This window comes from Triplophysa dalaica, chromosome 16, assembly GCF_015846415.1.
Source record: "Triplophysa dalaica isolate WHDGS20190420 chromosome 16, ASM1584641v1, whole genome shotgun sequence".
Taxonomy (NCBI): Eukaryota; Metazoa; Chordata; class Actinopteri; order Cypriniformes; family Nemacheilidae; genus Triplophysa; species Triplophysa dalaica.
Window position 1 is genome coordinate 14,612,124 of NC_079557.1, and position 21,870 is coordinate 14,633,993.

At 36.4% G+C, this 21,870-nt stretch overlaps 2 protein-coding genes across 5 annotated transcripts; both read right to left on the minus strand.

The window, feature by feature from the left end:
- Nucleotides 1–2,489: 2,489 nt before the first annotated feature.
- On the minus strand, nucleotides 2,490–15,412 carry stx3b (syntaxin 3b). 3 transcript variants are annotated; one of them, XM_056769890.1, is made up of 11 exons: nucleotides 15,016–15,412; nucleotides 10,956–11,030; nucleotides 10,739–10,838; nucleotides 10,475–10,549; nucleotides 10,237–10,307; nucleotides 7,921–8,029; nucleotides 7,658–7,731; nucleotides 6,882–7,016; nucleotides 5,568–5,678; nucleotides 5,220–5,330; nucleotides 2,490–2,582 (listed from the first exon to the last, which is right to left on the minus strand). In XM_056769890.1, exons 1-11 carry the CDS (start codon nucleotides 15,043–15,045, stop codon nucleotides 2,505–2,507), a joined length of 969 nt encoding a protein of 322 aa, XP_056625868.1. In that variant the 5' UTR covers nucleotides 15,046–15,412; the 3' UTR covers nucleotides 2,490–2,504. The 3 variants fall into 3 exon arrangements, with proteins under 3 accessions (XP_056625868.1, XP_056625866.1, XP_056625867.1); XM_056769888.1 differs by lacking the exons at nucleotides 2,490–2,582; nucleotides 5,220–5,330 and adding exons at nucleotides 3,411–4,071; nucleotides 4,337–4,425 and having other exon boundaries at nucleotides 15,016–15,411; XM_056769889.1 differs by lacking the exons at nucleotides 2,490–2,582; nucleotides 5,220–5,330 and adding an exon at nucleotides 3,411–4,071 and having other exon boundaries at nucleotides 15,016–15,410.
- Nucleotides 15,413–17,875: 2,463 nt separating this feature from the next.
- On the minus strand, nucleotides 17,876–20,835 carry ran (RAN, member RAS oncogene family). Of its 2 annotated transcripts, none has more exons than XM_056770439.1 (7): nucleotides 20,752–20,835; nucleotides 19,888–19,960; nucleotides 19,505–19,589; nucleotides 19,293–19,418; nucleotides 19,003–19,190; nucleotides 18,682–18,852; nucleotides 17,876–18,589 (listed from the first exon to the last, which is right to left on the minus strand). In XM_056770439.1, exons 2-7 carry the CDS (start codon nucleotides 19,918–19,920, stop codon nucleotides 18,545–18,547), a joined length of 648 nt encoding a protein of 215 aa, XP_056626417.1. In that variant the 5' UTR covers nucleotides 19,921–19,960; nucleotides 20,752–20,835; the 3' UTR covers nucleotides 17,876–18,544. The 2 variants fall into 2 exon arrangements, with proteins under 2 accessions (XP_056626417.1, XP_056626418.1); XM_056770440.1 differs by lacking the exon at nucleotides 20,752–20,835 and adding an exon at nucleotides 20,618–20,640.
- Between the last annotated feature and the right edge of the window lie 1,035 nt (nucleotides 20,836–21,870).

The following is a 21,870-nucleotide window of genomic DNA, read 5'->3' on the forward strand; positions in this document are numbered from 1 at the left end:
GACAAAAGACATACGCAGACAGCAAATATCGCAGACGCTTATCTGACAGTAAATATCTAAAGCCACAGCTCAGATACTACATCAACATACTAAAATACTAATGTTTTGCATAAAGCCCGAATTACACTTAATCCTTTATTCAAGTGTCTGTTTTTCTCACTTCCGAAACAATTTTTGTCTGTTTTGGTAGTGACCAATACTTTTGAGCCTAGCTCAAAGAGACTAAACAGCAAATGTTTTACAAACACATCTGAACGGATGTATACACATAAAAACTAAATTTTATGAAATAACACCCATAAAAAGTTTGCTTAGTTTCAGAAAAAAAGATTTTCAGAATTTCAGACTTTCGAACACATTTACTTCAAGATGATAAGACTCAAGATGCGATCTACTCACCATGTAGCTATTAGAGAGTGTAATGATTCATGATACAAATGTATGGGTGTGGCTAAAATCAGTCTTAGCCAATGTACTAAAACATACACTGTTTTGGTAGTGAAATGAAAATCATATTTTTTATATTAATCATTTAAAAATAAAATAAATATATTTTGAACATCAGAAAGAAAAAAGCACAAAAAATCCTTAAATTTAGGGATTTGGGTTCGGGACACCCATCTCACAATTGAAAATACCCAATAATTGATTATTTTATATATATTTTAAAGATGGTAAGGATCTTAGTTAACAACTAAGATTTGAATACTTGAATGCTTTATAAATGTGTGTTTTTATTTGGGGCAGCAGTTTGCACGAATTCTATAGAATGGCCCATATACTGTCTACATTTGATGGTATTATTGAAAATTCATATGTAAATCATAATTTTGTTATGCAAAATGATAATGGACTAAATTTGTAGGAGTACCATTATATTTTATAATATTTATATAGTTATACTGTATATACACGATTCATTGTCTTTTCTTAAAGCACTGTAGCAATTAAAATCCTTCAGGTTGAAATAGTTCTGATATGAGTCCATTTCTTTGAATTGTTTAAATTTGATAGTTGTCCTACTTTCAGTCAACGTTTAATTTAAGATTTAATTTCACAGATTTTGCAGAATTCCTTACAGTTAGTATCGCTCATCTACTTCTAATTTTAGATGTATTTAATAGCACTCTAAATGGTCTGATTTCAAACTAAGAGATTTTTTGCAGTTATTTGATCAACCTATATTAGCTGCAAATAATGTTCTGTGATGCTTTGTGATTGGTTGCTATTTGCCATTAAATTCATGTCAATCTAAATTTAATAAAAAAAGGAACTCCCTGTATGCAAAGACCTTATAAGCAAGTTAGACAATCAAAGATAAAACAGGTTTTCATGCTGAGTCATTTTAATAGATTGTCACATAACACACGAAAGACAACCATCCCTTATTAAGCAATCAAATAGACATTCAATTTACACAAAATACTGCTCACGTTAACAGTTACACTAAAACATACAAACAACAATAGTGGCTTTTTTTCTTATTCAATTATAAGAAATATGGGTGATGTATGGGAAATACAACTAAGAAACAACTAACCAAAAGAAATAAAAACAAAAGTATGACTCTCTTCTCTGTCCTTTATTTTAAGAAATGAACAGCTAAGTACAGCAGGGGGCGCTCGTCTTCAGATTCACTGTCTGTATTTCAGGTTTGTCTGGTTGAAGTACAGTCACACTACACAACAAAAATAATGAATATCTTGTGAACATGGGCATACATCAGAAAAGAAAGGAATGAAGCTGGTTGAGCCTTGGATGTTATTTCAGCCTGAAACAGTAAATGAATGAATGTTTGAGATGAGAATAAAGAGTATTTTATAGCATAAGATTTAATGGGTCATTTTATAAAGACCCTATCCCTAACTCTTCATTGTCCAATATAAAAAAGGCAACATTATAAAAAGACATTGTAGTTATTTTCATGCTTAAATACAGAGTAGAATTAGCAACTTAAAACAAATCAGGGTTTAATGTGATATATAACCTTTTACTTTAACAAAAGATATGGCTTTTTCTAGAATTTTTTATTAATGTAGACATTGATGCTTTATCTTGATGGCAATACAGATGCACACACAATTAAAGAATGACCCTTAAATTGTACTTAAAATATACATATGGGAGACTGGGAGTAGTTGTCAATTATTTTAATCCAGTGATTTTCCCAAATATTTTTTTTAAGTAATACCTTGACGTCTAAGTACTGTTGAATGCATTTATCTTTATTACCAAGGATGAAAGCATACGGATCATTTACCATCTTTTGGAAGCTCAACTATACAAAAATATCAAAGTTTTGACCAACAGAAGTGATTTATGACTTGATGGTGTTTGAAGACAACGTAAAAAAGCACTGCTAGAGAAAAGCATTTGTATCATTGTAATGTCATCTCAATACCTTAAAGTTACTGATATGTCTCTTTTGACAACTAGGCCAAGTCTCCCTCATACATGTGTGATAGTATGTAGAGAATATACTGTAATTTTCTAAATGCTTACCATTAAGAAAAGAAGCTGTAAAGGTAAGAAAAGACAACAATTCCCAGAATCACACAGCAAAGCATGATCATCATTTTTTTCTACAGAGGGAACATGTCAATAACAGGAGGGAATAGAGAAATTTAAATCTGATTAGATCACATTCCCTTATAATTCAGTTATCTGTTGACAAACAGGAAAAGGGAATATAACATAGGAAAAGTGTGGGTTAAAGGCTGTGTATGTGTGTGTGGGAGAGAGAGAGAGAGAGAGAGAACTTACCACATTGGGTGTAGCACACATGATCATGATTGTTCTGAATGTACAGTTTTGTCTCACCAGGTGAGTCATTGACTCATAATAGAAACCAAACAAGAAGTTCTAGTGATAGTTGTTCCTAATAACATGAGTACAGAAATGCACACACATCACCGTCTCACTGTGACCCAATTCACCAAAAACCTGCTCTTCCACCTCCAGATATTTTCTTTTTCATTATATTAAGTAAAAAATATTATTGCATGGTTTATTTTAAGCTTTGTAATAAGGCACAATAAGCACAAGAATACTTATTTTTTTAATGATGTAATGATATTTGCCATCTACCCTATTTCTCCTATGGTGCTTTCCTGTAGCTCAGTGGTAAGCGCATTGCGTGGGTTCAATCCCAGGGGATTGCAAATACCTATGTAAAATGTATAGGATAAAGCAATGTAAGTCGCTTTGGATAAAAGCGTCTGCCAAATGCATAAATGTAAATGTAATGTAATGCTTATGACCTGCTATTTGGGCATCCGAGGTGGTAAAGAATGTATTCACCATTCATTTCTCTTTAAATTTCTTTTAAAAACAAATATTACAATTTAAATACACATTTGAAAAGATCGCCATCTTTCCCTCCAATAATTCAACATATATTTACAACAACATTACAAAATATAAAATTTCATTTATTCCTTCAAATCTTCTTTCACATACAGGGTTTAATCACATTAAGAAAACATCATTCTCTGAAATCAGTCTCAGATGTGTCCTTCATTCTGGATGACCCATCAATTTGTTCATTTCACAGGGTTCCAAAATATAAGCTTTCTCTGTGCACTTGTGATCAAAAACAGCTTAGAAGTACATCTTGTAGATGTTGCAACGATGTGTAGGAAACAATAAAAATGTAAAGGCATGAAATCGAAGTTACCTTTCCCTTCTAAAAATCCCTTATTTAACTGTCTGTTTACTACCATGTTTCCTTCATTAGTCCTCGAATGTAGAAGAAGTCCTTTAACATTCCTGTCACGTTGTGGCATAAAATACAGTTTTTGTGTGTAGTTTCCCACTGGCTTGTGTTGATGAAGGGAGGGGCTACAGACTGATGGGGCGGAGCGTTTGTCTTGACCGGCATCTTGTCTCCAGGTAAAATGAGGGAGGGATGCCAAAGAGTGAGGAGTACGAAAATAATAGTGGAGTGTTTGTGAGTAGCCACAGAGGAGATGTGATGATGGAGAGGTTATCTTACAGAACCTGCGTGAGTACGATGATAATGATGATGACGACGACTACAACAACCCCAATCACACCCAGTATGATCATCTTCTACAAGAGATAAAACATAAACATCAACATTTATCCAACAGAACAGAACAAAACAGAAGTCTTTAACCCTCCACCATAGGAATAACACTAGAGCCCCCTAAAAAACCCTAAAAGAACCCTGAAGTTAAAACCAAGACTAAACAGATCCTCGGATCCCAAAGCACAACAAAAACATGTTTTACATAAAAGAGGAATAAGAAGAATCCAAACTAAAGAGCCTATCTCATTCCCAAACCACACACAACTTCCTTTAAGATCTACTCACCATGCAGTCTTCAGACCTAAACTAAGACCAACTATTAAAGCAATAATTGCCAAAATCGTCACAACCACGATCACAATTATGATTGTTTTCTGTATGGAAAACAAACACATAAACCGAGTAATGTTAGCTTCTGACTCTGAATGAAATAAATGATGAAAAATATCCACAGACATCTTTTAAGGACTAAACATTGCATTTCAAGGGTCATTGTGTAGAAGAAAGAACCAAAGAAAGAGAAAGAAAGAAAAAAAGAATGAAAGGAAGAAAGAAAGAAAAAGAAAGTGTGCCAATGTCTAGTTGCAGTTGAAGACTTGTGGCTTTAAAGGTCCAGTGTATGAAATTTAGTGGCAACTAGTGGTGAGGTTGAAAATTGCAACCAACGGCTCACCCCTTCCTTTAGAAGCACTTCGGTGCTTGGACACATAACTAAGATGTCGTCACTTTTTCGCTTCATTGCCGAAGGAAATCACGTTTTAATAAAATGCACTCTATCAAGAAGTTTGTCCGTTTAGGGCTACTGTAGAGACAAAATGGTGAATTCCGTGTATGGGGACCCGCAGTGAATGTAGATAGAAAAACCTTGTTCTAAGGTAATAAAAACATAACGCTTCATCATGTTAGGTCTTCATACACAAATTATAAACATACTTCAAATTATATACCATTTCTGTAAATTGATCCTCCAAAAAATTACACATTCGACCTTTAAGTACACGTCTTCAGTAATGAGACCTTTCAGGGAATATTAGGATAAGTTATAACTGCTGGGTTTGTCAGTGTGTTCGGATGTGTCTATTCATGCATATGTACAATGGGTTTGGACAGAATAAGGAGAGTCTTAAGGAATGAGAGGGGCGGGGCCACATATTTATCATGAACTCACACGCTGGGCCTCTTGCTGATATTTAGCTGCTTTTTTAGTATCGGCAACGGCACGTTCCACAAAACCCACTGACTGGTCCATGTTGCACTCAATCCTGTCAATCATACCACCCTGACAAGGGTTTGGGGTGAAGCAAAAGATAAAAAGAGAAAGAGAGGAAGAAAATAGAACAAAGAGAGGGAGAGGGAGAGAGAGAGAGAGAGAGAGAGAGAGAGAGAGAGAGAGAGATAGAGAGAGAGAGAGAGAGAGAAGGGTAGGGGAAAATAAAGAGAAGAAGAACAGAAACGGCAGAGGCCAGAGGCAGTATATTATTGAGATGTCAAACATGATGGCATGTGAGGTTCATACCTTCCTGGCCTTGCTCTGATACTTGACTGCTTTCTTGGTTTCTTCCTTTGCCACTTCAATGTGATCAACAGCTTTGCCCACATTCACTTCAATATTATCAACCATGTTGCCCTGAAACATATGAACGTACGAGATCAAGATAAAACAAAACGTCTTGCACACTGTTTTGTAAAGACAAAAGGTTAAAAGAATGTCTTAATCGCTAAAAAATGTACAGCACACCTTTTGAAATATGCATATAAACAGAGTAATGCGAAGCCTGCAGTAAGCAGTTTGTCAGGTCATATTTGTCTTAAGTTGTTTCTTGAAGGAAAAGTTCATCTCAAAATCAAAATTGTGTTATTTTTTGTGTTATCTGCCCCCACCGAACGTGCATCATTGAAGTGCTCTCGTGAACGCGCACCATAGGCCGACAAGACAGAGAATATATCGGTTCAAGTTGTTATTTCGGTTTGTTATTCGCAAATAAAGTTTTGTCGTCGCTTCAAAAAATTTAAATTGAGCCACTATGAGCGCATGGACCAACTTAACAATATCTTTAGTACTTTTCTGGACCTTGACAACAACTGGAAATCTCTCAGATGTCACTTATAATATCTTTATTTGTGTTCCGAAGATGCCTTGAGGTCTCAAAACATGTTGAACGTCATGTGGGTGAGTAAACAATATCACTCTTTTGAGATGAACTTTTACTTTAATGGTTATAATAAACAATATAGAAATGACAGAATCTTACCTCTTAGTGTTTCTCCAAAGCAAGCAGTCAATAAATAAAACAATGGTGGTCAATAATGTATCACTGCTCTATATATTATGTTGTAAAATGATATGATATATTGATCATCATAGCTCTGATCCATTCTGTTTGTGAAAGATGGTTTCTAAAATGATGTCTTTTACTGCACAATAATTTTGCTCATTTGGCATGTCTATGATGCCTAAAATCTTCTCTTATAGGCAAACCAAGGCAACAGAATGGGTGTGTATAGTTTGTGACCAAATCATGCAAATGAATATACATGGAAACGAGAGAGTGAAGTCGATGAGCAGGTCATGCAAACAGAGGAAAGTTACAGAGGACTCACATCATGTGAAAAGCAGAGTCTGATGGGAAGCCACTCCAAACCGCAGCATGTGGCTTAGTAGCCAAAGAAGGAGTATGAACAAAGAGAAAAATGGGGGCTATCGACAAAGAGATAGAGAAGACGATGCCAAAAGATGATGACAGGATAAAAAATACTGACAGCAGGTTTAGCTTGAAGGAGTTTTGGTGCATGAAATGACAGAGAGTGAAGAATGGGGAGATGAGTGTACCTGGCTCTCCACCAGCATTGCGATGTCCACAAACATGTCGTGCAATTCTTTTATACTGCTCTCTAGACGTACGATGTCTTTGTGACGTGCTTCAATCTCACTCAGTGCTTGCTTAGAGATCCCCGAATCCACAATCTACAAAACACATATGAACTCTGAAATCAGAAATCTCAGTAAACCGTGATCGCCTTTAATATAGTTGAGATTGAATGTTCTTGAATAGAGAAGCAAATGTCCACTCATTCGCATATAAAAATAGTAAATAGTTCTTGACAAACTGAAAAAGACATCTGAATAGGGATGGTAGTCATATTTATCCAAGCAGAACTTCTAATAAAGAAGCTAATAAAGCTTGATGGCCAAAAAACAGAGGTCTTGGGTCTATGTTACTTTGAGGCAATTCTGTTAAAACTGGCCCAAATCAGGCCTCTTAAAGGGATAGTTCACCCTAAAATGAAAATTCTTCCATCATTTACTCACCCTCACCATTTACTCATCATTCCAAACAGAAGTTATTTTCAATAATGTTGGAAACCAAATAACATGGATTCCCATTGACTTCCATTGTATGGACACAAAACCATTTCTCAAAATATCTTATTTTGTGTTCCACAGAAGAAACAGTCATAAACAGGTTTTACATGACATGAGGGTGAATAAATGATGACAGACTTAAAACCTTTGGCTGAACTATCCCATATCACCTTATTCTCATCTTAATAAAATGATATTTTTATGTCTCCCATGTATATTCTGGTTTAGGACATCTCTGTTACCCCTGCTGTGAAAACTGCTGTGTTCCCTCCCTCCAGCATTTCCTCGAGTTCCTCATCAGTTGTAGTTTTTCCAGCTACAGACAGAAGCAGAAGAAAAATGACAATCAGCCAAGAAAATGGTAACAAAGCAGCATCTGTTTGACACGCTACAACCACAGGAAGAAACACATACATTGTGGTCAGCTGAAGTCACCATAAATTCTTGTAGTGAAACTTCAACAGCCACAGGACTGTGTGTGCGTTTGTGTTTGTGAAACACTTACTGATCTCTAATTGTCTCTGAATGCGACCTTTGCTCTTCTCTCTGAAGTCCACCTGAGCTTCATTGTATTTGGTCATCACATCGACAAACTTCCTGGAAAGAACAGCGTGCTGCCAGGAGAGAATGTGAGATTAGTCAAAAGAGCATACAATGTGTATTGGAAAATCACAATTAAGAGATAATGTATAGACAGATTTTTGGATAAAGACCAGCTGACACAAAATACTGCTTTGAGGTTGAAGGAATCGTTCACTCAAAAATGAAAATTCTGTCATTTACTTATCCTCAGGTTGTTTCAAACCTGTATACAATTCTTTGTTCTGCTTAACACAAAGTAAGATATTTGGAAGAATGTGAGTAACCAAACAGATCTCACCCCCCATTGACTCCCATAGTATTTATTTTCCCTACAATGGCTGTCAATGGGGGTTGAGATCTGTTTGGTTACTGAGTGACATTCATCCCAATATCTTCCTCTGTGTTCATCAAAGCAAAGATTTGGAGTAATCTGAGGGTGAGTAAATGATGACTGAATTATCATTTTTGGGTGAACTGTCCCTTTAAGGGCCAGAGTTACTAAACAACAAGCCAAAATAGCGCAATAGTGCAATTAAAAAAAACGCAGAGGGGGTGGAAATTTCTGCGGGTCATTTCAGGATCAGAATCAGAAGGAGCTTTATTACCAAGTATGTTTACACACACACACACACAAGGAATTTGACTTGGCAACAGGAGCTTAGTGGAGAAGAAAATGTACATATGGTGCAAACATACTGCAAATATACATTAAGATATACTGTACATAAACAGATTCCCATCATATGGAGCCGCAGAGATGATATGTTTTTGTAGGCCAACCCGGACGTTAGCGCTGCAGTGGTTCCTTAGACAGAAAGCCTATGCATTTTTCCAATAGACTTTTGGAAGATCGCAAAAAAATAAGCTCTGTGATTTACAAAGGTTTATGTTTGAATTGATGGTGAATTAAATGTTTTACTTATAATTGAATGTTTTCTCTATCAAGATAATCTTTACAAATTAACACAACATTTGTTACTTTTGACGCCGAAATCCAATCGGCAGAAGTAAAAAGCTAATATGATGCTATAAACGGACTACCTATGGTCGCTCGATATCAACATCACCACCCCAAAGCCTCTGACAACTCCTTCAAACTTTATTAAAAATGTGCTCTCTGGTAATCTACGTGTATTAAAGACAACGTGAAAATATTTAGAGCTTTTGTTTACCACAAACCTTATTTCAGACGATTTACAAAAACCCATTTAAAAAACCCATAGACTTTGGGGCAGAAATGAAAAACAACTGTGTCCTCTCCTTTTCAGCTCTAATTTTCACTGCGTTTCTGTAGTAAATACAGACAGTAGTTTTTTTTATGGCAAAAAAGAGGCGTTTGTGCTGCCCCAAGCTGTTAGTAAATCTTGATTTAAAGTGATAGTTCACCAGAAAAAAAAAAAATTAAGTCATCATTTACTCTATTTGAATCCTGTTTGACTTTCTTCCACCGAACACGAAAGAAGATATTTAAAGAATGTTGTTAACAGGCACCCATTCAGTTAAATTTGTTTTGGGTCCATACAATATAGAAGTGATTGGGGTCCAGTGCTGTGTCTGCATAAATCATGTAGGTTTGGAATGACAAGAGGGTGAGTAAATGATGAAGGAATCTTCATTTTTGGGTGAACTATCACGTTTTAGTGTCTTATAAGGTATTCTTTTATTATATAAAAAATTCAATAAGACTGAAGAGGTAGCCGGGATGAGCAGTTCAATATAATGAGGAACCACAGAAAGATGTGACTGACCAATCAGAATTGAGTATTCTACAGAGCCAAGTCATAAAGGTGAGTTTATATGATATCCGAATTGAAAACAGGAGTGCTCATTGAGTGCTCAGAATTACAACTTGTAAACTCAGAATTTTTAAAGCTCTGCCTGATGATACAAGATTTGTTCAAATAAATGTGCAGCTAGCTTATAATATTTTAGCATAATAATTCATATCAGGCCTTTTTTTTCATATTCATATTTTTTCAGGCCTTCATAATAATCATATTATGCTAATATCCATTAAAACAAAATCTTTAATTTGTATTATTCTGTGTTTTCTCTTATCTTGGCCACTGAAAATAGTGTAGGGATGTAGAGAAAGAAAGTTTGTAACCATTCTGGCATTTAAAGCAAAGCTTTAAACTGAACATGATATCAATAAACCTGTTTTTTAATGTCACTAGTATTCTCAACACCAATATAATGTGGCACCCCTGATATATTATAATATGACATACTGACTGACCTGTGATTTGCGTATCCTAATGTCAGCTGATACTCTCTCCATCTCTTCAGTCTCAAGATTTCTTTCAATGGCTACACACAAAAACACAACAGACAGTGTAAACATTGTATTTGACGAAACAGCAAAATATTAGGGGCACCATTCTGCTCAGCAGTATTTCAAAAGCAAAACCATGTTCTGTGTAAAACAATGATAAAACCAAAGCGGTCTAGCATGCTGTACAGGTAAGAGCACTTACTCTTCAGTTTGTTACGGGCGTTGTTCGCCATTTTCTTGATATCGTTTGTAATCGCCTCCAAGTCATCCTGTGTTTCTGACAATGAAGAGGAAATATATTCACAATATGATTCATGTTGACTTTTAACACTGATGCTACACTTATACTGAGCATTGACATATGCTGTTTTAAAAAACGATTTAACCAGATATAAAAGTACAACACGACTCAAAATATTTCATGTTTGTCTAGGTGTGTATATCTGTATGTGAATGTTGCTTTTACTCTGGTCTGACGTTGGCGCAGAAAGAATAACTGAGTAAACCTTCTTGACTTCAGCCACATTGTCATCGATCTTATCGATGCTGTTCCTAATGTCTTCAATCTGTGACAAAGGAACAAGGTTAATTAAAAAACAACACTATTACCCACATTCATTCATTCAAGCTTGTCAGACGTATTTTCAACAACACACTGTAAATAAATCATTATATACACATGCCTGGCAGAAGAACTCATCCATAAAAGCAGCGTTGTCCACAGCGATTTCAACATCTTCATCATCATGATCGCATGTCTGAAACACAATATAACAAGACTCATAACAACTTGAGGTTATCACATAAAAAAATATTTGTGATATTTTCCTAAATGCATGTACAAATATCACTGTTGTATTGCTTCAAAGTGAATATTAACTTTTTTTCTTTGGAACATTTGAGGTCTGAAAAAATACATAGCATCTCCAACTAGTAAATTCAAAAACTTAAGATTGTCCTTGAAATGGTCTCTTCATCTTTTCTGCGGCTGTATATTGGTTATTAAGTTCATTTATTACAATGTAAAATGGACATTTCATGTAATAATAAACACACAGGGGTTACTATTGTCCACATGTCCTTAAAGTTGAGATGAAACCTAAACAGTGACGGACTTATCGTGACATATATCTGAGTACAATGACACACAAGTAAAAAAGCTGAAAAGCGGGATTTGATTTTAGATTTCAGTTGTTAAATGGATTGTGTTGCATTTGTATGGTAGTGGATCAAATCAGACTGGCTTTATTACAGCTTAGTTTTGCATAAATCGTAAGTCAGTCATTTCATAGGAAGTTATGATATTCAGATAAAAGATTACAAGTTTAACATTTCCTAGAAAACAAAAGATGCGAGGAGGAATTATGTACGTGCATTTGAAAAATACTGTCAATTGACCTAATGCTGATTCTGAGAGACGAAACCTCTCCTTTATACTTTGCAGCATATTGAACGTTTATGTTCATTCTTTCTCGATCAATCTAATAAGTAACTCCAAGCATTTACATTTTATTTTATTTTATTTTATTTGAATTATTATCTTATATTTCTTAATTGGTTTTCGTTCGATGTTAACAAACTACACTAGGTTTCTTATCTTTATCGTGTCTTGCGGGCTTCCGTCTCTGCAGGCGTCTTCTGACACATCAGAATTGCTCTGAAACACTGAATGAACCTTCATAGATTAATGTAGTTCGCAATGGGCACTTGTCACATCCATCAGGCCATATTCCTTATTCATAAGCACTTAAAAACTGAAATAAAGTAACTATTTTATGTTGTATCAAGACTCATCCCTTCTCTATTTGTTGGGTATTATTGCTTCTGGTTTGAACATTTTAATTTCCAGAAATCCTACAAAGTATGTTGTCTCTCAAAAGCGTGCGTCCTTTTTTTCACATCCATAATACATTTTTCCCTCTTTTAAAAATGAAAACAAAACTTTTTCTGATGTCCGGACTCTATCATCAGGGGTTTAGTAAAATATAAACAGATGGTCAATATATTGGTAATAAACACATTCTCTGAGAATTTGTATTTGAGTTTTGATTGAAATTATTATAACAGAGGCACACGCTTGGCAGCTGTTTAACTCAAATGCGAGTCAGGAGATTCGAGGGCTGAAGTCCAAGTGTAATCACACCTTCTTGTTTCCTGAATAACACCCCTCAAGGATTTCTCTCAGTCATCAAAACGACAGTTCTGTAATTCTACCACAGACAACACACAACATGCACATACACATCCACACACAGTTGGTCTGAAACACCGTATGGCGCCTGAGCGACATTTTTGAGGGATCAAATGTCATATTGAAATCCTTCCAAAAAGGTACCATGGTAACCTTTAAAGGCACAGCTCAACCAAAATAAAAGAATCTGTCGCCCTCAAGTTGTTCCAAAGCTGTATCAATTTATTTTATTCTGAGGAAAAAAGATATTTGGAAGAATGCTTGTAACCAAACAGTTCTTGGCCACAATTGACTACCATAGTAGGAACAATTAAAACGGTAGTCAAAAGTTCCACAGAACTGTTTGCTTTCCTACATTCTTCAAAATATCTTCTTCCGGTTCAACAGAACAAAAAAATTATAAATAAGTCTTTCCTTAGTCGATGATGTCCCAGAACTGTTTGGTTACAAGCATTTGTCCAAATATCTTTCTCATTATTCTAGTATAAACCACTAGAACATCTCTACTCAACAAGCGGTGGAATTTCATTGCATCATTTAAGCTTTTTACTGATTTTTGTGAGAAAACAACTGCCACGACCTGAAATGATTAGAAAATAAGAAAAACACGAAATAACTGATTCGAAGTGAAGATCTGTTCTGCATGGCTCCTCTGGAAAAATGTAATACTATCTATTACGCGGACAAAGAGTTCTGATCTCTTTTCAAGTATATTTGTGACCTAACAATGTGTTGCCAATACAACAGGTTTCTTTTATGAAGGTCAAAGACACACATACACACACACACACAGGCAGTGCGCAGGAAACGCTGTGAATCGAGGTAGAACGATAAGCCTGCAAAAGACTTCCTGCTAAGGGGACATGAGTTGAAGAAAAAGATTGGGTTTAACTACACTGAGTGTGCTGGTAGAGTATAGTGTCTAACATTAGTGTAATCCAAAGTTTTTTTGAAAAAACACATTGTCACATTTACACAGTTTCCACTTTGCTGTTTAATGTCCCTCAGTTCCTTTGGCACTTAAGGGACAACCAGTGTGTGTGAGTGAGTGTATGCTTATAAGTCTCAAATACACACAAAGATTTAAAGAACAGAGCGGCCACACCAAGTTAAACATTACAGTGGAGAGACAGACACACATTCGGACTAAAAGCTCATTTATTAAGGGGTAGAAATGAAGATGTGTTTCTCTTAACAGGATTTCCTACCAAAGGGGGTCACTCGACATGTCCCAAGCAAATGTTTTTAAATAAATGAAAGATTAAGTATGGCTCAGACAGTAGGGTCAACCAAGACAAACATCACCACTACATGAACAAATCCCTAACTGTAAGTATTGAATGTTTTCGTCAATACACAACTCATCGAGTTTCTGTTGTGGACATGAGTGATGTCATAACCTGTGACTTGTTCAAAGACACCTGGAAAAGATAAATGAATTTGACCTGTAAGGTGCTAAAGAATCACTACTTAGATTTGTACTAAAGGAGATGTCAAGCCAAAGCTTGGAAGAGAAAATCGACCCTCACTTTAATGACCCCTTAGCTAGCTATGCAACAGCAACATGCACAAACCTTTATGAACCAAATAACAACACCCAGGCTGGAGGAAGCACAGCTTACCTTTATTTCCAAAAAAACATTACATGAATATAAAGGAGAAGCGGTGAAACGAAAAATAGAATATAAAGGAAGGATAAATAAACAAAGGGAGTGAGAGTTTCTGACTGTATGCAAAACAGTATGGAAACATGTCCATGACTAATGTAAATAAGGTTCGCCCATAAACGCACACGTAAGTTCCTCTTCCAAACCCATAGTTGCCTGTCAGGCTGCATCAGGTAATAGAGTCAATAAAGGAAATATTTGACAGGGCAGAGTCATCGCCACAGCAACAAATCCTCACCTCTGACCCTGCCCATAGGATCTGACAACTTTGCCAACACGCTCAAACAAATAATGAAGAGACCTCACATAAACCAGATTATAGTGATGGTGTCGGATGATAATAACACGGTATTCTGTTCTTTACTGTATTTAAGTGTCATGGCTTTTTCCTGACTCAAGGTTTAAAAACATGTCGTCACAACGAGATGAAGATCAGCATCCTCATCATATGTCCCTCACCCCCATCCCCCCAAGAGTCCCGTGCCCCTTGTCCCCACCCTCCTCCCTGAATCAGGTGACCTCATCAGCTGCTCTACACTGTGTACTCTCCTCTATTTATCCCTCAAGAAGTGATATCATAACTTTGATCATGTTATGGAACACTTGTTGGATATTCATTAACAGACACTCTGCTATTAAAATGATTATTAATTCGTATTATTATTATTTCCTCTTTGTGGTTAGAGGTAAGTGATTTGTTCCTTAATCGAACATTACACAATGCTTATTCATTATTCAACATTAACAAATGTAGGTTTTCTTATACAAACTGCATTACGTAATGTCATTCCCATACACTTGTGTTGACTCCCAGTATGAGCGACGAGCAGCAATGCCGCAAGCCCGTTTCTTTCGCGAAACAAGAAGTAAAAACGCAACACTTACCGCCTTCAGTTGATCCAATCGGTCCTTCATCTTTCAATCGTTCGTGTAAACTCTCTTAAAATCAAATAAACGAGTAATAAATAAAAACTCCGTCAGTTAAGTAAAGGTAAAGTTAAGGCTGGTCGGTCAGCGGATCCCGCAGTTATGAAGTCTGGACGATTTCTTCCAAACTCTGAGATCCTGCTCGAATGAGACCTGTTATTCCACGAACGGTCCATGCAATATGGCTGCTCTTCTCCAAACCAGTAGTTTTTTCATCTAAATCTATCCGCTCAGAGGATTAAAACAACAGTTGTGTTCAGTCTGCTTAATCTGTCTTCCTCCCTCTCCCTCTTTTCTCGCTATAATCGGTGTGATAGGGCTGTGCTCTCACGCATGCTCTGTCTCTCTCGCTCTCGCGCACCTACTGCTCGTACCCGGTGCACTGCCCACATTCACACCTGTGTGAGCCATTCGAAACGAGAATATGTCATATCTTTTGAATTACTTGTGCTTATTTTTAGCTGGAATGAACTGTTGGATTTACGGTTAAACTACTCGTTTAAATACTAGTAACGTTAAATAATATCAATTTATGTTTATTTGAGATTAACAGGTAACCATACAAAACTAGTCACATTTAGTTTTTGGTAATACGAATTATCATTATTTTAGTGATTGTGTATGCTATTTATCCGTTTAAATTATTATTATTCGTTCAAATGTGAACTTAATTGAATTGCTTTTCTATTACTGTAAACAAGTTTTGCAAATATTTCCACTCAGCAGATCTACGTGCTTCTGACTAATAACTATTGTGTTTTAGTTGTACTTAGTTGTAAAACATTCACTTTCAGGGGCGGTTTCCCGGACAGGGATTAGTTTAAACCGTGACTAGGCCTGGTTATATTAGGATGTTTAAGTCATTTTTTAAAGCATACTTTCAATAAACATTTATGTGAACATTTTCGGACAAAATCACACTCATTTATTTTAAGACATGTTAGTGTATATTGTTTTTGATCAATAGAACTCAAATTTTGAGTTGATCTGGGACTTAAGCCCTGTAGGAGAAACCGCCCCTCAGGGTTCATGGGAGTGTATGTGTGTTTCACAGGAAATACTGTGAAGGATCAATGAATATAACCCACTCCACCACACATGAAGCACGAGAGCTGCCATTCATTAACCCTGCCCCCCTCCACTAAGCGGATAAGGAAGGAATGTAATGATACGACATCATGGGTGTGTGAAAACATCTGTTTTCATGAGGTGTGTTGTGTTCGACTGCACGCAGAGCTGCGCAGAACGATCGGCGAATGACGAAACAATCGCGAGACACCGCAACATATTCCGCGGAACTTCGATGTCATAGGATGAGAATTTTTCGCAGAGCTGCGTAAAGTCAAACATTCACCCGTTAAGTGGCGGGAAATGTTAGGGTTCGACATGGAAAGAACGTTTAAACTCGAGAGTGATCAAAATATTTACCGAAAGGTTTTAGTAACATCAATCTTCCTCTATCTTGGATCATTCCAAAATCTTAAACCGACTCCAGTGTACAGCACGAGATAAATGACTCTTTCCTGCCACCTGGCGACTATATACGAGATTACGATCTGTGAAATACGTCACCTGCCAACTTGCATGGCAGTTTTTTTTAACAGGATAATAGTTACTGTGACAGTGTGACAAAGAAAATACAGTTATCATATTTTACAGATCGATACCATTGTAATAAGGATGTAATTTGCACCAGTAAATGTATTAACTTTCATGAACTACCAAAGAGCAATGGGGGACATTGGTGTAAAATGAGCCATTTTTACTGTGGTCCTCAATATGAAAGAAAATGAGGCGTAAGTGCAATAAAAGTATTTAATCTAATTTCAGGATGTTTCCTATCAATCTAAATTATAAGAACACATCTATGACTAAAAGTTTTAAAAATATGGCTTCTTATAAAAAAGTGCTCCTACGGGTCAGTTTGCCCCATGATAGTTGATCAGAGTAAGTTGAACCATATGGAGATATACTGAGCATGCAACTGAATTTGAATTAAGACCATGTTTTTAAAGATTGACCTTCTTAAAACATAATTCAATCATTATTTTCCCTTACAAAAAGTTATTATTTAAGCTAACTGAAACAAAAAGAACCAAATAATATGTTTCATTTCTATATCTTTAATTTTCAGTATCTTTCGGTTTGCATTTCTTAAATAACTTATCTTTGGAAAAACGTTGTAACCTTCTGAAAACAGACTAAACAGAGAGTTTGTTGATAAAAATAAATGAATTTCTGCTCTCGCTATGCCTGTTTTTGTAGATTCTTGGCTTTATTCAGTGCTTTTTAATGCCAAACATGTTAGGCCATTACTGACTTAAGTTTCATTGAAATTATACAGTTTTAAAAATTAGAAATTTAAGTTAACTTTAGTGTCGACACTGGCTCAATTTAACCCACACCATTTGACCCATAGCTGCCAATTTGGAAGAAATTGGCTACATCACATTAAGGCTACTATTCGGCCAAATTATCTGGCAAATGACCAACATGGATGATAATGTTTTTTACTTTTTGACAAGCCAAAAGTTTTAAAGTCAATTCATCCTGTCCAATACTCCCATTTGCACATTTGGATACCGGATAAAGCTCAGTAATACCATTAAAACACGTCCGGTGTAAACCGAAAGGGTTTAATAGTGTTCATGTCACTAATTATTTGTCAGAGTTTATGCTGCATTATTTTATATCAACAGTTACAACTTTGATTTTGAACATTTTTAAATGCTGAACTTTACACAACTTGTAAAGTGTCATTCTTACTAACAATTGTACATGACAGTTCTTGAAAAATATTTGTTTAGGCTTAACTATATCAGGAGGAAAATCATTTTAATCTTTCCAGGGTTTCATGTCAAAATTACAAATCTGAATCAAGTTTGCATGCGCAATATTTCAGTCCTCAAACCTAACTTTACATAATAGTCTAGCCTTTAAACTAGCATTTACATGAGAAAACATTCAGTAACAAAACTTAACACCAACCCTCAGAACTGCAGAGTGCAATACTTAGGATTACTGGAATCAACTTTAGAGGACAATTATGACCAAACCACCGCTGTTAAGGTGTGAAATTTTACTCTCAATGACAAAGTTCTGCAACATACAAGTCAATGAAGGTGTTCATAAGACCAAGCCATGTTAAATATATTGAGAATGTTTTTATTCCAAGAATTTCTCTAAGTGCTTAGAGCCTTACGTAGAGAAGTAAGCACTGGGACACTCGACCTGCTCTTGCACTATTGAGTGTGTGTGTCAAAGTGTAGGCATGTTTGTATGAGTGGTTGCCTGGTGGCAACAGTAAGCATGTCTACAATGAAATGAACCACACAACTTTACTCAAATCAAAAAACAAAGAAAACAAATTGAAAAATAAAAATATTCTGCGCCAGGGGGAGGAGGGTTTACAGTAAAAGGGTAGGGGGAAATACTGTCAACAGGAAACCCCGATGACATTGCCATAAGGAGATTAGAAACCAACAGGTTAAAGGTCGTCATCTTCATCTGGGAGAGCTGTTTCTGATGCCACCTGGAAGGGATAAACAGGATCATTACAGCGGATATAAATTTTAAAAACCAACAAGGAAGAACCCAGAGCTTGTGTTAAGTCAATAAGCTTACTTTCAGGTCATGCTCGTATTGTGCAGCAAGCGATGGGTCCATAGCAATTTCAGGTGGGGCAAGGGCAGGCATCTCAACAAACTCCAGGTTAGGATCACCAATGAGTTTCCGTGCAAGCCACAGGAAGGGCTTCTCAAAATTATAATTACTCTTGGCGGAGATGTCGTAGTACTGCGAGAGCAAGAGACAAAGGGAAAGATGAGTTAAAATCACAACACTAGAGCCTTTGATTCTCCAATACTTTTGAATAAACAAACAATAATTGCAAAAAGGCCCACAGGTTTCTTGAGCTTATATAACTAGAACTAGTAGCTTATCTACCTGTAGGTTCTTCTTACGATGGAACACGATGCTCTTTGCTTTAACCTTCCTGTCCTTGATGTCCACTTTGTTACCACACAGCACTATGGGAATGTTCTCGCACACACGCACCAAGTCACGATGCCAGTTGGGTACGTTTTTGTAGGTCACTCGAGAGGTTACATCAAACATGATGATTGCACACTGAGCTATAAAACAGATGCAAACATGTTAAATCACTCGAGTAGAATTACATCATTTGAGATTATGGAAAAATCTACATGTAAACACATGTGCGAAAAACAGCATACCCTGTATGTAATAACCATCTCTCAGGCCTCCAAACTTCTCCTGTCCAGCTGTGTCCCAGACATTATATTTGATGGCTCCTCTGTTGGTGTGGAAGACCAGGGGATGTACCTCAACTCCAAGTGTGGCTAAAAAACAGAAACATTTACTTTGATGCAAAATCAAATCCGGGAAATATTGGTGTTATGCCAAGACGCCATCATTCGCAACTCACCAACATATTTCTTTTCAAACTCCCCAGTCAAATGTCTCTTTACAAAGGTGGTTTTCCCCGTACCTCCATCTCCTACCAGAACCAGCTGTGGGCAGGAAAAAACAGCTTAAACAAATGAACACGGAGTCCAAATAACTCATTTAGGTGGATATATTGTTATATGTACTTTAATAATTCATGTTACACAGTTGTAACCAGCATGTCATTTGTTACCTCAATGTTGTCTGATAAAGCATTAGCGTGAATTGTTACATTTATACACAGTAATGTAATATGTTAATTATATAGGGACATAGCTTGGAAGTAGTAACATTTTTTTCACGAAAAAATGTCATTATGTGCTTTAAATTAACATGCAATGTACATGTGAAAGTCATGCTTACCTTAAACTGAACCTGTGGCTCGTTCTCTGCCATTGCTGTATTTGTGTGTGTTAGTCTTTGTGTTACAGTCACTCTGCAGGAGAGATGGCGGGACAGTTAGTAACATCACACAAAGGCCGCATCATTTCCAAATACCGATACTAATAAAACCCATCTCAAGATATAACTTTTCCCCTCAACATCAAACTCCGAAAAACAAGCAAAACGTTCAACTAAACTCATCGTTTAGGAATGAACAACTAAGTTACATCGTCTACAATAAAGGATGCCCGCGAACACACGAGGCCGCTGCTTCTGCGCTGAGCCTAAACTTCATCAAAACACAAACACACGCAAGAGTGAGTTAAATCAACAGTCACCGAGTTACATAAAACGGCTATTAAAGTGAAGAAAGATGGCTGCGTGACACGTCTTGTGTGCAAGTAACTTTTCCAGTTTCGACTGGAAAAATCCGATCTAGAACTAAAAATCATGTTTCCCTGCTAACGCTAATAGGCTACTGAAGAAAAGCAGCACAAGGCCTTAAACAAGGCCTCTGGTATGGAAATAATCTGATCTTCTAAAAGAGAGCGAGAATAAAAAAACGTTCACGATACAATGAGTTACAAAAACGAGATTTTCTCTCGGGTTTAACAGCCCGCCAGTAACGCGCGCTAGCCCGCTGCGTTAGCCAACAACTCATTATGGCGCTGCGACAGAGCGGGTAAAAATACTAATAATTATTCATCACCTGCTAATACAGACGCAATTTAAAAGAACCTCAAGGATATATACGCTTTTTATAAAGTGTCCGTCGCCTGTAAAACGAGAGTGCCTTATTGTTATAAACTGAGTCTGAGATAAGAAGAGTCGTTCCGCACTCACCGGTGTTGAAGTGATCGAGGAAGAGAGCAAATGGCTGCGCCCGCGCGGGATTCAGCATGGGTCACATAAACGCTTCCGCCCTACCACGTGACCCAAAGAGCGACGCAGAGGAACTGCGCCCTCTAGTGTTGAGTAACGGAGTCGATTTCGTCTCATGAATATTGCTGTGGTTTTCTGAAAATTATCAAGATGTTATCTGAATGAAATTAATCACAACAGAAAAAAATCTAATTGAAACCATACAATAATATGATCATTTCACTAATATGGTAAATTGAGAATCATTTTCAGATATTCTTAAACATATGAAAGGTAAATTCATCGAGAATGAGGAAGACGCAACACGCAATGCCATCTTGATGAGAAAAAAGATCAATATTGCTGTCCATTATCAATAGAGATTTAGGAAATTAGGGCAAACATAGGCCTATATATATTCACACCCTGTTTGACCTCATGGAACTTCTTTGATAAAAGTGAACTATTTCTTTACTAAGGCCTTGCATAAATATTACTTATTTACATGTGTTTCAATGAAACAATTATGTTTGGTGTCTAAAAAGTAAGGTTACAAATAACAGTCACATTTCATCGATAGTGTTTATGTATGCAAGTGAGCAGTAGCGTTGTTATCCACCACGCAAACCACGCAAATACGTAGGGCCCCGCAAGTTTGGGGGCCCCCTAGTGGCGTGCTCAAAAACGAAAGAGAGCAAAATAAAATAAATCTAATAATAACTTTACGAATAGGCTATAGCAAATGCTATGAAAAGAAGCATCAAAAGAAGAATCTTATACCTTTTAATTTCTTATAATATAGCTAAAAGCATTCTGTATTATCCCACATCTAGATTATTTAAAAAAGAGAAAATCACGCCAAACGATTATTTCAGTGCAGTGCAAAAAAAGCTAAAAGAACATCAAAATGGTGAAAACTTTAAAAAGTTTTGTTAAAACATTAAAATAGACAGTTTCTATTACATAAACATTGTATAACCTAAATATACTAGTTGTTATAACTTCCTAAATATAGATGTCTCTGCCACTTTCTCTTCCTCATGATTGGTTCACACATTTTCACAATAAAGCGCGATCAGCCAAGCCCTCACTTCCAGCCCA